Source organism: Capricornis sumatraensis, chromosome 6, assembly GCF_032405125.1.
Source record: "Capricornis sumatraensis isolate serow.1 chromosome 6, serow.2, whole genome shotgun sequence".
Lineage (NCBI taxonomy): Eukaryota > Metazoa > Chordata > Mammalia > Artiodactyla > Bovidae > Capricornis > Capricornis sumatraensis.
This window is the reverse complement of record NC_091074.1, coordinates 56,919,134-56,935,515: the sequence shown is the minus strand read 5'-3', so window position 1 is coordinate 56,935,515 and position 16,382 is coordinate 56,919,134. Positions and strand designations below refer to the sequence as shown.

The 16,382-nt window shown below is 41.4% G+C and overlaps 1 protein-coding gene across 1 annotated transcript in view; it reads right to left on the bottom strand.

The window, feature by feature from the left end:
- The window catches only part of TMC1 (transmembrane channel like 1), a 166,598-nt gene extending 163,229 nt beyond the window's left edge, over window positions 1-3,369 (bottom strand). Inside the window, exon 1 of the mRNA XM_068973590.1 lies at window positions 3,086-3,369. Within this exon, the coding sequence (XP_068829691.1) occupies window positions 3,086-3,369 (284 nt within the window). The remainder of the gene's footprint in view (window positions 1-3,085) is intronic.
- Window positions 3,370-16,382: the final 13,013 nt, after the last annotated feature.

The following is a 16,382-nucleotide window of genomic DNA, read 5'->3' as shown; positions in this document are numbered from 1 at the left end:
AGGAAAACAGGCAAAGATCCAGAAAAATAAGTAATCGAAAAATCCCTGGTGTGTGGTCAAGCATGAGATTGTAGCTTGGGCCTTCAGTGACTCCAGCAATTAGTTAATCAGCCAATAAAATATGTGCTCATTTTAGATGTTTAGAAGACAAAGGACTTGAAACAACGTGATTTACATGACCGAGCTCCCCTGACTCAGGATCATCTTCTTGTTCCCCAAGATGCCTTAAATATCTATCAGAACCATCAGTACTATTGAAAAAATAACCCCCACAAAGCTCTCAAAACCACCTCTACGTGCAGTACTGTGGATGATGTTGAATATGATAAAAATGAAATGATTTATAGGGGTGGCAATATAGACTTCCTCCTACCACCTCCCCAAAATAAAAGCCATAAACTGAATAGCAGGTGCACTTTATTTTTGTTCTGAGTCAACAAGTTCAGCAATTTCTCTCTAGTCGGAAGTGCTCATTGCTGCTGCTGCTAAGTTGTGTCAGTCGTGTCCAACTCTGTATGACCCCATAGAAGGCAGCCCACCAGGCTTCCCCATCCCTGGGATTCTCCAGGCAAGACCACTGGAGTGGGTTGCCATTTCCTTCTCCAATTCATGAAAGGGAAAGTGAAGTCACTCAGTCGTGTCCAATTCTTCGCAACCACATGGACTGCAGCCTACCAGGCTCCTCCATCCATGGGATTTTCCAGGCAAGAGTACTGGAGTCGGTTGCCAGTGCCTTCTCCAAGAAGTGTTCATTGGGGAGGAAGTAAGTTTCTACCTAAAAATTTGAATATTTTTATGAAAAACAATATTCATCTCAGAACAAGGAAATATTGATCACAAAATACATTAATAAAATGTTCTCAGGGTTCCAAAGTTTCCAGATGCATGGCATGCTTGGGAGGTAGGAATTCACCAACAGGAAAATGACAGTAATTCACTAACATGTATAATTCTGGGTTTATTAATAGTCCTCACCCATTGCTTATTGGCTGTGTGAACTTGAGTTATTTTACTTTCTCAAGTCTCAGTTTCTTCATTTGTTACGATGATTTTAAAGGAGGAAAAATAATTTTTCCTTTATTCTTCTGAGTTCTAGCTGAGACCCCTATAATGAAAAACAGATTAATAAGAGAAAAATGAAAAAATGTATTAACATGTATACCTCCTGTATACATGGTAGATGCACAGGGGAAAATGAGTAACTCTCTAGGGTGGCTTGGAATTCTGACCTAAATATCATCTTCATCTAAAGACCAAAGAAGGAAAGGTGAGAAAATGTTAGTTACAGGAGGCTATTGTTATGCAGATTTGAGCTGGTACCTTCTCCACTGATAAGATTCTCTTGTGATTTAGAGCCAAACTTCTCCTCTGGGGCTTCCCTGGTGGCTCAGAGGGTAAAGCGTCTGCCTGCAATGCAGGAGACCTGGGTTCGATCCCTGGGTCAGGAAGACCCCCTGGAGAAGGAAATGGCAACCCACTCCAGTACTCTTGCCTGGAGAATCCCATGGACGGAGGACCCTGATAGACTACAGTCCATGGGATCCCAGAGAGTTGGACACGACTGAGAGACTTCACTTCACTTCTCCTCTGGTACACAAAGGGAGACACTCTTAACCAATGGAGAGTCTTAGGGTTATCATGAGGATTTAGTGAGCTAAGGTTAAGTAAGATATTCAGAACACAGCTGGAACATAGAAAGTGCTCAATAAAAGTTAGCTATTATTACTGTAGTGGAGAAGAAATGGCAACCCACTCCAGTATTCTTGCCTGGAGATTTCCATGGACAGAGGAGCCTGGTGGGCCACAGTCCATGGGATCACAAAGAGTCAGACATGACTGAGAAACTGCACATGTACATTATTATTTCAGGTTGATGGCTCTTCATGTGTGGCCCCTGGACTGACAGCAGTAACAGCACCTGAAGCTTAAAGATACAACTGCTCAAGCCTCATCCCAGACCAACTGAACAAGAAACTCTGGGGGCAGGACACAGTACTCTGTTTTAACAAGTCCTGAAGGTGATTCTGGTAACTGCTGAAATTTGAGAACCATGCTTGTGGAAAATAGGGTAAAACAAACAAAAATAAGTCTTAACATAAGTTATCATTAAGAACTTCTGTTTTCATGACTATTTAAATGCAGGAGAATGCTTGGTTTTCTTTCTTTCCTTAACTAGAAAAAGAAATGCACCAGTAGCTTGAAAACAATAGGATTTCTGTAGAATAACTCTTACCATCTTATTTTTGACTTTGCTTTGCTCCTTTATATTACACAACCATGTTCCAAGAGATCTATTATTAAACTGTTAATGTATTTTGTAAAGCCAAGAATACAATGGAAAAACTCACTTAAAAGAGAGAGCCTATAGTATTTGTGATAATTATTAGATTGAACATTTGAACACAACTTATTACTCATTAGTCTTAACCAATTCTATAAACAAGATCATATGACTGTAAAATTACAACATAGGCATATGGTGAATCACTGACAAATCTAGGTACAGGCATGTAATGCAGGGCTTCTAAGTCTGTGCATCTTATGGCTTGAGTATAGTCAATAAGGTATATACACAGTTAAAGGTAAAATTGCCTTTTAGAACAAAGTAAGCCACACTGTATATTTTTGTCACTTCAGCCTCCACATGGCTGCCATAGAGATGTTTCTAAAGAACACATTTAATCATGTCATCAAACAACTTAAAAGATTTAAATGGCTCTCTTAAGCCTGGTATGAGAGTCTCTGTAATCTGGCACCTGCTGACCTATTTCATGGACCTCAGTCCTATAATTATACCTCCTTTTTTTATGGAGCCTTCCTTGACAATCCACTCCCTATCACCGGGGAGTTGGTCCTTCCTAACTCAGAGCTTCTGGAGCACCACGTGCAGACTTCTAGTAGTCATTTTTACATTACATTATAATTGTTTGCACTTCTCTCTCTAAACAAGACCTTTACTTGACTGTTACTGATGGCAAGAAGCAATTTTCATTTTAGTGTCCCCTGCAATTGGCATAGAGCCCAGTACAAAACAGACACTTAATAAATAAAGATATTATGTAGATTTAAAATGTAAGATCTATACATAAGCCAGAGATCAGCCCAGGAAAATACAGCCATCACCTGAAGCCTCTTTCTTAGTCCCATATTTGACCAAAATCGTTGAATTTTGACAAAAAGCTCTGCCACTTCCAAGGTTCCAGTGTCATCCTCATTCTGGCAGACAGTCTCCAAGACGGAATGTCCTGTTCCCACTATCTTCTGAGAGCCACTAAAACTCATTTCATTTAAGACATTCAGGCCCCCAACGTTACTACATCTGCTGACATTCACTGAAACCTCCACACTTTCTCTCAGGCTGTTTGCCATGAGCTTTACAGCTTTAAGAGTTAAGTCAAAACTGCAAACTAAGCTGGGCTTAGCATTTTTAAGGCAGCTGACCCCCCATTTGTTAGCCTACTATGTAAACCTCCTGACTCCAGAATCATGGTACTTATTAATATTTGCTGATCTACAACTCATCATTCTCCATCTGACTTCCCTCACAGCCATGCTACCATTTCACTTCTCAGATTAGCATTTTAGAATACTTTCACTTCTCCACTTGGCTCTGTTGTGTGCCCCTGATATTTCATTCTTGCTAAATTGTTCGGCCTCGAAGCATTCGGCTGGGGGTAGCTGGAACACCTAGCAAGCTATCTAAGCCAGTTCCATCCCTGGAGCACTTAGTGCTTGAGTGCCAACACCTTGAATTAATCGCAAATTGTTGGAGAATATCCTTTTTATTTGGTTGCTCATTATCATCTCCCTAGTTACTGCCATATCCCTTAAGCCAAAGGACACATTTTCAGATTTTAAGTAAATTGGAGCAATGGATGGGTCTGGATGGAATGACAATAACTCTCCCTGTAAGTACCAGCTCCTTACTGTCTGCCTGGAGAAACCAAGTGACCTTTCCCTGTTGCTGATTCTGAGATATCCGAGACTCCTCCTTGCTGGAAACTTCTGTGATGCTTTTTAGCAATGACTAACAGAAGCTTGTTTTCTCATCCTTACAGGGCTTCCGTAAGAATTAATTCAGTTAATATAAATAAATCTAGGTTTCACCACACACATTGTAAATAATCAATAAACTAACCATTTTTGCAACTGAATTTTGGCAACTGTATTAGTTTCCAAGGGTTGCCATAGCAGGTACCAAAACTGGCTTAAAACAATAGAAGTTTATTGTCTCACAGTTCTGAAGGTTAGAAGTCCAAAATCAGAGTTCACAGGAGCACGGTTTCTCTGTTGGCTCTATCAAGGGAGCCTACATTGCCTCTTCTGCTTCTGGTAGATGCCAGCAATTCTCGGGTCCTTGACCTGTAGGTGCATCATTGTAGTTATATGGCCATCTTCTCCCTGTGTGTCTTGATATCACCTCCTTTCTGCGCTTATCTCTCTCTGTCCAAATGCCTCATAATGACACCAGTCCTATTGGATTAGGGACTAATGACCTCAATTTATCTTTATCACCTCTGTAAAGATTACATTTCCAAATAAGGTCACATTCTGAGGTACTGGGGATTAAAACATCAACATATCTTTGGGGGAGAACATGATTCAATCCATAACAGAAGTGAGAGAGAGCAGAATATGTTACCTTAAAACGCTACTCCAAAATATGTCACTTTGGTGTATTGACTATTTTGAGCCAAAGGCACTTGATGCTGGGAGAGACTTTCTCAGAACTCCTCACGTGTGTCTAAACACAGCTCTTCCGAAAGGAACTCACTTGTCATAAAGCTCTTCCCCAGGGCCTTGTTAGGCAGAGAAAACTGACTCCTATTACAGGAGAGAAGGATAGAGGTCAACACCACACTGAAACAAACTTTCCCACAAACTATCATATCTCACATATATGCTCTTCTAAGGACCCTTTCAACTTTCCTAAAAATCATCCACTTTCTACCAAGAAGCCTACATACATCCTTTTTCCCCTTTCCCTATTAAGATGGTATTTAACTCTGAATTCTAAGTCATCTCAGGGAGCTACTCATTTTCTTCTGTGTATCTCCCATGTATACATAAGGTATACATGTTAACAAACTTGTTTGTTTTTCTTTTGTTAATCTATTATTACAGAAGTATCAGCTAGAACTCAGAAAAGTTCAGTTAAGTTCAGTTGCTCAGTCATGTCCAACTCTTTGCGACCCCATGGACTACAGCATGCCAGGCCTGCCTGTCCATCACCAACTCCTGGAGTTTACTCAAACTCATGCCCATTGAGTTGGTGATGCCATCCAACCATCTCATCCTCTGTCATCCCCTTCTCCTCCTGCCCTCAATCTTTCCCAGCATCAGGGTCTTTTCAAATGAGTCAGCTCTTCGCATGAGGTGGCCAAAATGTTGGAGTTTCAGCTTCAACATCAGTCCTTCCAATGAATATTCAGGACTGATCTCCTTTAGCATGGACTGGTTGGATCTCCTTGCAGTCCAAGGGACTCTCAACAGTCTTCTCTAACACCACAATTCAAAAGCATCAATTCTTTGGCACTTAGCTTTCTTTATAGTCCAACTCTCACATCCATACATGACTACTGGAAAAACCATAGCCTTGACTAGATGGACATTTGTTGGCAAAGTAATGTCTCTGCTTTTTAATACGCTGTCTAGATTGGTCATAACTTTTCTCCCAAGGAGTAAGTGTTTTTTAATTTCATGGCTGCACTCACCATCTGCAGTGATTTTGCTGCTGCTGCTGCTGCTGCTAAGTCACTTCAGTCGTGTCCGACTCTGTGCGATCCCATAGATGGAAGCCAACCAGGCTCCCCTGTCCCTGGGATTGTCCAGGCAAGAACACTGGAGTGGGTGGCCATTTACTTCTCCAATGCATGAAACTGAAAAGTGAAAGTGAAGTCACTCAGCCGTGTGGACCCCATGGACTGCAGCCTACCAGGCTCCGCCGCCCATGGGATTTTCCAGGCAAGAGTACTGGAGTGGGGTGCAGTGATTTTGGAGCCCCAGCAAATTAGGTCTCTCACTGTTTCCACTGTTTCTCCATCTATTTGCCATGAAGTGATGGGACCGCCATGATCTTAGTTTTCAGACTGTTGAGCTTTAAGCCAACTTTTTCACTCTCCTCTTTCACTTTCATCAAGAAGCTCTTTAGTTCTTCACTTTCTGCCATAAGGGTGATGTCATCTGCATATCTGAGGTTACTGATATTTCTCCCAGCAATCTTGAGTCCAGCTTGTGCTTCTTCCAGCCCAGTGTTTCTCATGATGTACTCTGCATGTAAGTTAAATAAGCAAGGTGACAATATACAGCCTTGACATACTCCTTTTTCTATTTGGAACCAGTCTGTTGTTACATGTCCAGTTCTAGAACTCAGAAAAGTAGAGGGAAGTTACTTTTCCTCCCCTGCAGTAGCCCAGTTTGGTAAGGTTATAGGATGGTTTTCGCTTTTTTAATAACTGACACAATTTTATTTTGTTAACCTCCCTTTTCTTGCTGGGGTGCAGGATTCTTTACTTATATTTCAATTTAATTTCTTTTTTGTTCTTGAAATAATCAGATATGTTACCCCCTTGGGCTCTCACCGTCCCCAGAGAGTACCTGCCAGGCATAGGGAGAAGGCAGTGGCATACGTGGGGACCAGCTCTTTAGGGGAGATAAAAGCTCAAGACCCCAGTTTGTAGCACTGGCTGATTTCCACTATGTATTGATGCTATACACAGTAGTCCCACCAGAGCTGATCCAAACCACCAACAAACAACTGGCAACATTCCTGAACATTTAAACTTAGTCTCCGGAGCAAGTATGAATTGCTTCCAGCACCCCGCTGAAGGCATGGTCTGCCTTCTCGTGACTGCCTTCTCCCTTTCTCCTCTCTGATTCTTCAACCCGCATTTACCCCTGGACTTCAGGTAACTGATGCAGGAAAGGCCAACACTGACTTACTTGAGATGCAGCAAGTTGCTCTCCACAAGCGCATTGTTTCTGGTAACTGTTGCTGTCTCTTATCCACCAGTTTGGTAGGGCCTTCTCTGCATGACAGGTGTCCGGGTACCAGCTGTGTATTGTTGGTTCACTGCAGGGTCCTGATGGGTATTCCTCTACATAGGGTCTGATGTGGAAAATCCAGCTTTATCTTGGCCTCTTCTCCCCACCCCTTTCCTTGTGACATTTAACCTACAGACTTTTTGTAACTGGAATCCACTCTTCCACAGTCCTTCTGGGAGACACCTGCAAGAAGGCTTTTGCACCTTCCATCTTCTTTGGCATCTACCTAATGGAGAATAATCTAAATATCTTTGCAAATAAAATGGTGGGAAATGCATATATATTCTCTGGCTCAGCCGTGTCTTTCCTACCACTTTCTCCTTGCCTAATTAGTATCAAACACTGTACTGGTCCAATAGAAAGCAACTTTAAAACAAGAGATCATGTGGGGAAGAAACAGATGACTCTGACATCCCCAAATATCTACAGGAAAAGGAGAGGAGCAAATCTAAAGTCCTTCTTTGAGTAGGACAATATGAATTCCACATGAATTCTGCATTCTTTCAAAAGTCATCATCTTCCTCTCTCTGGGCGCTCCTTAACTGTGATTCACTGAAATAGATAGGGAAGCCAGTTTGGCTTTCCAAGCAGTAGGAGTAAAGATTATGACTTAAAACTGGGCCCTTGGTCTTGGAGAATTCTGCAATTTTATTATCAGAGCTTTGAGTCCATTGTATTTGCTACATTATCGAGCAAACTTTGGGAGGAGAAAAAGATATTATTAATAATAGATAACATTATGAAAATAGAATAATCATGCCTCACAGTGCTCCCTTACATTATTATTCTAGCAGTGGAAGGGGAAGAAAAGCTTGTTTTTAATCAAAACTAACTATAATTAAATCTGCCTTCCAAGTTGGAAGAACAGAGGGAGGAATTAATTTATGTTACTGGGAAAATAGGTCTCTATGCTGCCCTCTTTCAATTGCAGAGACTGATAGGCAAGAAGGATTGAGACCAGAGTAGATGACTTAGCAGAGCAAGAGCATATTCATTTGTCTTTGGGTATACAAGAAGAGCCCTAGAGCAGAGACTGAGGATAGTAGGGTCTATTTCCACTTCCAAGGGGGACGCAACAGAAGTAAAGAAGGGAGATGGACTTTCCTGGAGGTACAGTGAATAAGAATCCACCTACCTATGTAAGGAACATGGGTTTGATCCATGGTCTGGGAAGATCCCACATGCTGAGGTGCAACTAAGCCCACGTGCAACTAAGCCAGTGCTCCAGAGCCCACGAGCCACAACTGCTAAAGCCCTCAGCCCTAGAGCGTAAGCTCTCCAATGAGTGAGGCCACCGCAATGAGTAGCCCCTGCTCACCACGGCTAGAGAAAGCCCATGCGCAGCGACAAAGCCTTAACACAGACAAAGATAAATCAATTAACAGATTTTTTTTTTTAACTCAAAAAAAAGAAAAAGGAGGGAGCAAAAAGATTAAAGGAAAGCCACACGGTAGTGACTGAAAATTGCTTTGTTTCATTTTTTTTCTGTTTTCCATTTAAGATATTTGCTCTGCTAGGATATAAACCCCCTTGTGCATTCTCACATATGCAGTAAAGACTATTACACATAAGTGCTCCACAAGGGTAATTTTTTCATGTAATTCAAAAAGAAGGGGATGTGTACAGTGTTAGTTCAGCATGGGATAGAAAGAAGGGAACTTGTATGGGAGATGAGAGGCTAAGAACATGGAATAAATTCTCCCAGAAGCAAGAAGTAGAAGCCAGCCCTGAACCGGTATTAACCCCTGGAAAAGTGTAGAAATCTTGAAGAAGATAGAAAACAGAAGGTCTGTGCTGACATCTGGGTTTTATTAATAATACTGTTGCTACTGTTATTATTCTCCACTAGGGGGCTAAATAGAACACACACAACACAGCTCCCAATAACATCCAAGGCATGATAGCCCCTATATCTAGGTCAGGGACTTGTGAGAGGCCTGTTATCAACTCTCTACATGCCCCTAATAAGCACTGACTTTTATTCCTACTCAAGGTCATGTGGTGAACAACTTGGAAAATGTAACCATGTCCTGGAGCTGACATGTGGGTAGCCAGGATCACCTCATGCCAAGTTGCTACAAACAGCTACTATGTTCTTCAATCTTAAGCCAATAGAGGGTGAACAGCAGGTGCCCTCAAGGTGGCCCTTCCTTTTCCAGAAACTGAAATCTGTCAGGGAGCACTGAGAGTCCACAGAGTTGAGTAAATGTGAGCCAATCTGCACTATTGTGAGGCATGCAGTCCCCTGGTCCTGCTGACCCGCTTGGCAAGAGCACGTCTCCTGCCCAACATGAACAGCACTTGTTCATGTCATCCTTTCTTCTCTGTGCAGGAAGAGAAGTCAACAGCTAGAACTCTGGTCCTAAACAAATGTAAAACGTGCTTCTCTAAAGAGACAGCATTAGAAAGTTTTTGCTATTAAACTTTTCTTTTTAGGAATTCCACATCTTGTCATCTGAGAAGTCTCCCAAGTGGCGGTTTTGCGATAGTTGCCACAGCTCTGTAACAGTAGCAGCAAAGCCCTCAGCTGGTGGTATCTCACTTTGTGAAATTCAAATCCACAGATACATACCAGGGACGCTAGCGATCAATGTGCCTTCTACCCTGTCACAGCACAAAGACCTTACGGCACCTACTTCACACACTTCTTTTCAGAGACCTTGGTGGGTTTTTCTTTGTTGCTCTTTCCTGCTGTTTAGATGTGCATCTCTTTTGTTAGTTGTGTATTTTCCTCAAGGTAGAGTGAAAGTTTTTAATATTTGAATTCCACAAAAAGACCTAATATAATACAACTCAACTACTTCAAGCTGCCCTAAGCAACTGTGCTTAACACACAGTATGCTGAGTTTCCAGAGGGGGCAGTGCACACACTTGCTTATCAGACGTGCTTTGGTGTACATTTACACTATGTGCCTTTGACTGTCTTTCTTCTTGGTAGAGTCCTTGCTGCTTGTGAGAAGGTGCACTACCAGATACTTTCAATAAAGACAGCCTTTATTATTAGGGTCACTTATTGCATAAGTTGGAAGATAACAAGGTTTGTGTCTCGTTTTTCTCTTTCACACAATTAGGTTGTTGTATGATCTTCTATCTAGCAAGCTCCCTCATGAATCACCATGGCATACAAAGAATAAGTTAGTGCACCATACCTCCAGTACCAAACTTCAGTATACCTGGCACACTGTGAAAGCAAAATAATTGAAAAGTGGAAGAGAGAAGAGAAAGGAATGAAACAAGAAAGAAGTAATGGAAGAAAAGGTAATGGGCTCAATTAGCCAATAGGAAGCTCTGGACTCTCCTTGTATTTTCCATTCACCTCTTTCTTTGGCTAGGAAAACTGTTCTAAAAAAGAAACCCCATACTGGGGAGGAGAGGGCAGGGTAATACTCTTAGGCTGAGGATATATGAACGGTCTTTATACTTGTCAGCAAGTAGTTTCTTTTGTCTACCTTGATAACCCCAGTGCCTTGTACAGTATAAGTACTCAGTGGAGGGGCTGACAAATATTTGTATAATAAATGTTTAAAGCTACTGTGGAAACCATTAGATGAAAGGTTGCTAAGGAAAGGGAGTGATCAGGTTGTGAATATTTGAATTCAAGAATCAATATTTACATCACTAAAATGAAATGGCCAGATCCAATGTGCCTCCTGAAGTGATGTGATATGAGACATATAACATCATATTCTTAAAAAAAACTGAACCTGAATTGGGTCAAGGTTGTGGAACTGAATTCCAATTAAAAAAAAGAAAAAAGCATCTGGAGAAACAAGTTAAACACCACATAAAGGAAACAGACAATGCAGGACATTCTACAGGTGAATTTATTAGTATCTTTAACAAGTCAATAACAAGGACAAAAAGAGAGACCTTGGACCTTAACAGAATTCCAATTTGACCAAATAAATTATACGAAGACAATTAGGGAAATTGTAACATGTACTGAGTGTTAAATGATCCCACATCATTAACATACAGTACAATAAAGTTATGACTATGTAAGAAAATATCCACATTTTTGGAGATGTACATCAAAATAGAATGGTGTGATATTGGAGGGGTGCTAAAAATAGTTAACACCCATGAATAAAGAGAAAGGGAATAGATAAATATTGTGTGCAAAATCTTTATAATCTGGGTAATAAGTATAAGAATGACGTGTAGAGGAGTGCCCGTTGTTCTTCTCCATAATTTATGTTTGAAACATGTATAATATAATTCTATTCAAAGGTAAAAATCTTGGGGCGTGTCCTGCCCAGGAAAGGGCATAGAGAACTTTTGAGAGGCTAAAAATCCTCTCCATATGATCTGGGTGGTAGTTACATGAATGTGAACATATGGAAAACTCGTCAAACTGTACACTTAAAGTTGTGCTTTTTTTTTTTTTTGGCTACTTGCTTTTTTATTTGCTTAAAAATAGTTTCAGGTGAGAATTTAAGTTATACTGCACTAAAATAAACAAACTAATCTCCCATCTTTAGTAGAGCAATGAAATAAACACCTGCCTGAGAAACTAAATATAGCACATATCTGCTTCCCTGGTGCCTCCACCTAAGAGATTTCTGAGAATTCCTGCATCACTCTTTACCTGGTCTTCTACATGCCAAAAAGCAAGGGCGCTCAGTCACTGAGAACACAGTCTCCATTTTTAGAGACTGGAAAAACTATCACCAAGTTTCTGAAGGTTTGAAAAAGAGGTAATTACAAGCCCTGGCCTTGAGTCATCAGCATCTCAGGGTCCTGGAGAAAAGAAGTAGAGGAAAAATTGATGTGTCCTAAGGCAAACAGACTCAAGGAGAAAGACCTGGGGGAGGGTCAGAAGCAACAGCATCAGCAGAGGGACAGTGGCTCCCTGGGTGCCGGGAGCCAGCACGGGAGATCCCATCCATGACTAGGTCATGCAGGACTCGAGGGAATCCCTGGGCCATCTGACCCATGACAAGGTCATGCGGAAGAGTCCTGATGAGCAAGGCCTCAGGACTCAATGGACCCCCTGGACCTGCTCGAGCATCTACCCCCGAACCAGAATCTGTCTTACTATTTTATGTCTTTCACCAGCTCTTCTGACATTAGCAAGGGGCTGTCTCTGACCAAAAGAGTTAACTTAGGGCTCTAGTTGATAAATCTCCTGGGCATGAAAGGAGTGTTTCAAACCCTCTGTTAACATTCTAGCTTACTTGGCAGCTTTATCCAGACTTTTGCAACATTGTTGAGCCTATGCGATGCTTGCTGCCAAGTTCTCACATCCCTTATCCATTGTGTTCCTGGGAGTGCATATAGTCAGGATGTAAAAGAAGCAAGTAATAGCCTTAGCATTAGCAACATTAGACTTTGAGTTAATAAGTTCTTTCTTTGCTGTAACCTGCTGAATCTTTGCTCCATAAAAATGTAACTCTGTACTTTAAGGGTGACGCAGGCTAAGAATTTAAGAAAAAACACCTTAAGGAAAAATCATTGTTCTGGTGTTCTGGCTGACCAACCTTTATCAAAAGGAGGTCATGGAATATCAACAGGCCTCCGGAATAGAAGATGATGTACAGAAAATAAGACTTTTGCAGGAAGGAACCTGATATTGATAAAAGTTATTACTGATGGAATGTTGAGTTGACTCTGCGTTTTTCACCTTGCTGTATGTATAACTCAGGGTATAAAAGCCCCGAAAAGAATAAAGTAAATGGGCCTTGCTCGAAGAAGCTTGGTCACCCTGTGTCTCTTTCTTTATCTCTTTATCTATCTTTCTTCATTCGCTGACGTCGTCCATCCTGAGGATATCCCTGGAGTCTGCTGAGGCTGGACCTCGGCACCTGGGGTTGAACCCTTAGGTCTCTGGCTCAAAAATCAATGTTGTGCCAGACAATCCCACCCTCACAAGTGCATGCATGCTAAGTAACTTCAGTTATGTCCAACTCTCTGTGACTCTATGGACTGTAGCCCGCCAGGCTCCTCTCTCCACCAGATTCTCCAGGCAAGAATACTGAGTGGGTTGCCATTTCCTCCTCCAGGGAATCTTCCCAACCCAGGGATCCAACCCAGGTCTCCCACTTTGCAGGCGGATTATTTACTGCTGAGCCACCGGGGAAGCTCCACCCTCACCAGAAGATCCTGGGAACAGCCATGAGGGACAGGTGACGCTGCTGCTTCTACCTGCAGGGAAAGAAAGGAAGAGAATAACAGTGGAGTGAGCAGCTATCAAAGGTCCTTTTCCATGGAGGCCATAGAATGAAGCTTGGTGAATGTGGGGAACTAAGACTTTAGTGTAGTTTATTGTAATGACTGAATCTGATCCCTTTCATTTCACAAGAGCATACTACAGAGAAGGGAACAGAATGCCTGAAAAGAAGGGGAGAAAAGCAAGGAGGTAGGCAGCTCTGATGATCTCCAAATCACCTTTGAGGTTCTTCTTCCTTTGTCTTGAAGAGCGCACTTTCACAGCCAAGGCTCTATGGTCCAGGCCTATAGGATCTAAGAAGTCCCACAGCCATCCCTTTCAGTTCAAACTGGAAGAGTTTCTGCTGGGATGGCTGATCAGGCCCATGTTTCACATGCCACTAATATCCTTTCAAACGATGTTCCACCACACCCTTTGTGCTCTCTGCAATGTATTGATAGACTCTGAGAATTTTCAAAATCTTTAAATTCTGGTTCCTTTTCACATAATAATTCCTTCTACAATTCATTTCTCTTTTCTTGTGTTTTACTATAAGCTGTCAGGGAGAAACTGCTTCGGCAACACTTTGCTTAGAAAACTAGTTAAACACCCAGTTTATCATTCACAGGTCCTACCTCCCATGAAACACTGGAATGTGAACAAAATTTAGACAAGTTCCTTGCCACTTTATGACAAAGGATGCCATTGCCCAATAACCTATTTGTCATTCCTGAGACTTTATCAGAATGGCCTTTACCGTCTATATTTCTATCATGCTATCCATGATTATTTAAATGCTTTATGAAGATCGATGCTTTCTTTGTAAACCTCCTCTTTTCTTTCTGAGTTCTCTCTCACCAGAAATACCTTTAACAATCCTTTTATGGTAATCTTGGCTTCTCTAGCACACTTCAAAACTCTTCCATTTTCCACCCAGTACCAAAGCCACTTCCACAGTACTCCACTTCATGGTACCAATTTCTGTATTAGTCAGCTCTGGCTTCCAGAGCTAAATACCATAGGCTGGGTAATTTAAATAACAAATATTTACTTTTATCACAGTTCTGGAGCTTGGAAATCCAAGATCAAGTTACTGACAGATTCAGCGTCTGGTAAGAACCCTCTTCCAGGCTTGCAGATGGCTCTCTTTTCACTGTGTCTTCTAATGACAGAGAGAGAAAACTCTGGTGTCTGTTTCTCTTCTTATCAGGGCACCATCCCATTTGGGGCTCTGCTTTCTAGTTATCTTCCCAAGGCCCTACCTCCTAATACTGTCCTGTTGGGGATTAGGGCTTCAACATATAGATTAAGCATCCACAAACACTCAGTTTATAATATTACTATAGCATAATCTAGTTGATCCTGACTATACGAACCCTCTGACAATAAAGGAAGACAGCCTCGGTATGCAGCCAACATTGTAGATAGCAAAGCGGAAGAATAGATAGGGCTTTTGATAATCGTTGAATCGCTAGAGCATCACTCATGGAAAGGCCATTTTACTGCTAGACTTACCAGTTATGTAAGAAATAAATTCCCTTATAATTTAAGGTATTTGAATTAAAACCACTCTACTGGTACAGTGATTATATTCTGTACTGTATGACCCCCAATGATGCTGTGTCTGAATGGAATAAGAAAGGGCACCAGACTTCTGAGAAAACAATATGCAGGCTGGATAATGGTCTGTGAAGTAGCTGGATACAAAAGTTCTGTCCACAGGGACATTATATCCAGGGACATTAAATCCAGACTGACCAAAATCAATCCACCTGGCTTCAAGTCCTTCAGTAAGTCTACTGGTAACAGCAAGAATAGTTGAATTAGAAGCAGAGGAGAGCTGCATATTGTGAAATCAGTTTCATAAACTGTGGGTACAGTTTTTATTTTCTATCACAGAATTAAAAAGCCATATATTTTCCCCATTCTGAGAAAAATTTAGAAACAAAGAAAAATTATGAGTCCACGTTCATACATTCAGCCTACCATCACCGACCATTTGTGTAGCCCTGACATCACCATTTAGTAACACCATGCCTCCGTAGGAGGCAGGCCCATAATGGAGGAGCAAGAGAGAAGAAAGTCACTGGGCCTGCATCTGCCATCTAGGGAGCTACAAGACAGCTAGATAGCAACATCCGCACTGAGCAATCGATTCCAACATGCAAATCCATCTGAGAAGCCCAGCGATATGCCTGTTCCCGATTTCTCTGTAATGCTGGCTTTGGGTGGAGATCTCCAACTTCCTTATTTCCTTTCATATGTGTCCTTTGAATAAACGTTCTGAATTACAATGCCACTGTCTTCTGAAAACTGAACAGATTTTTCAATATCCAATTCTTCCAACTATTTCTGTCAAAAAGAAAGTCCATCTTCCTTCTAAAAAGTTTTACTCAAATTTTTTAAGTGTTTAACAACCCGGGGCCTAGACTGCCAGGTCATAGTTGTTGCATCACTTATTTCCACCAGATGGCGCTGTTGCTAATTCTCTCACACACGGAATCCTATAATATTTAATCTCGTTAATGAAAAAACACCAACAGCTGCTTCTCCTCGTTCCTGAGAAATGACCAGTTTTAACAACTACCATCTCTATAACGAACCTACTGGACATTTAACGACTGTCTCAGAGGGTTTCCTTAAGTGAAATTAGATATTGAGCTAAGCCTTCAGTGGTGTTCTCTGAGACGTTAGCAAGAGAGATGAATGTTCAGAAAATAATCACACAAACACATAATCCTCAACTTTGATTTGTGCTACAAATCAAGAAACAAAGATTCCTGGCTGCTAATGACCAAGCCTGAGGGATGGAATGCATAAGGAGCTAAATTTAAAGGGGGAGAGGAAGCATTCTTCCAAACAGAAGGAAGCACCTTTGAGAAGGGACAGAGGCTAGAAGGATTATGGCACTTTGGACAGGCTAAGGAAAAAAGAAGCCAGAGCTTTGAAAAATTAAGGATAAGAGCAAAAGAAAGTTGGAAAATGAAGTGGTCCCATTGATAAGTCCTTGCTTTCAGGGACTATTTATATAATGATTATCAAATTAAATCTCTAATCACTCTCTCTTCCAAGTTCTATATATGTCTCTACTTGATATATCCACTTAGTTGTTTCAAAGACATCCTCAAATACTGAACTGAACTCATGATCTTTTCTGGTCTGATGGGCTGTTCCCTGAATATCAATAAAT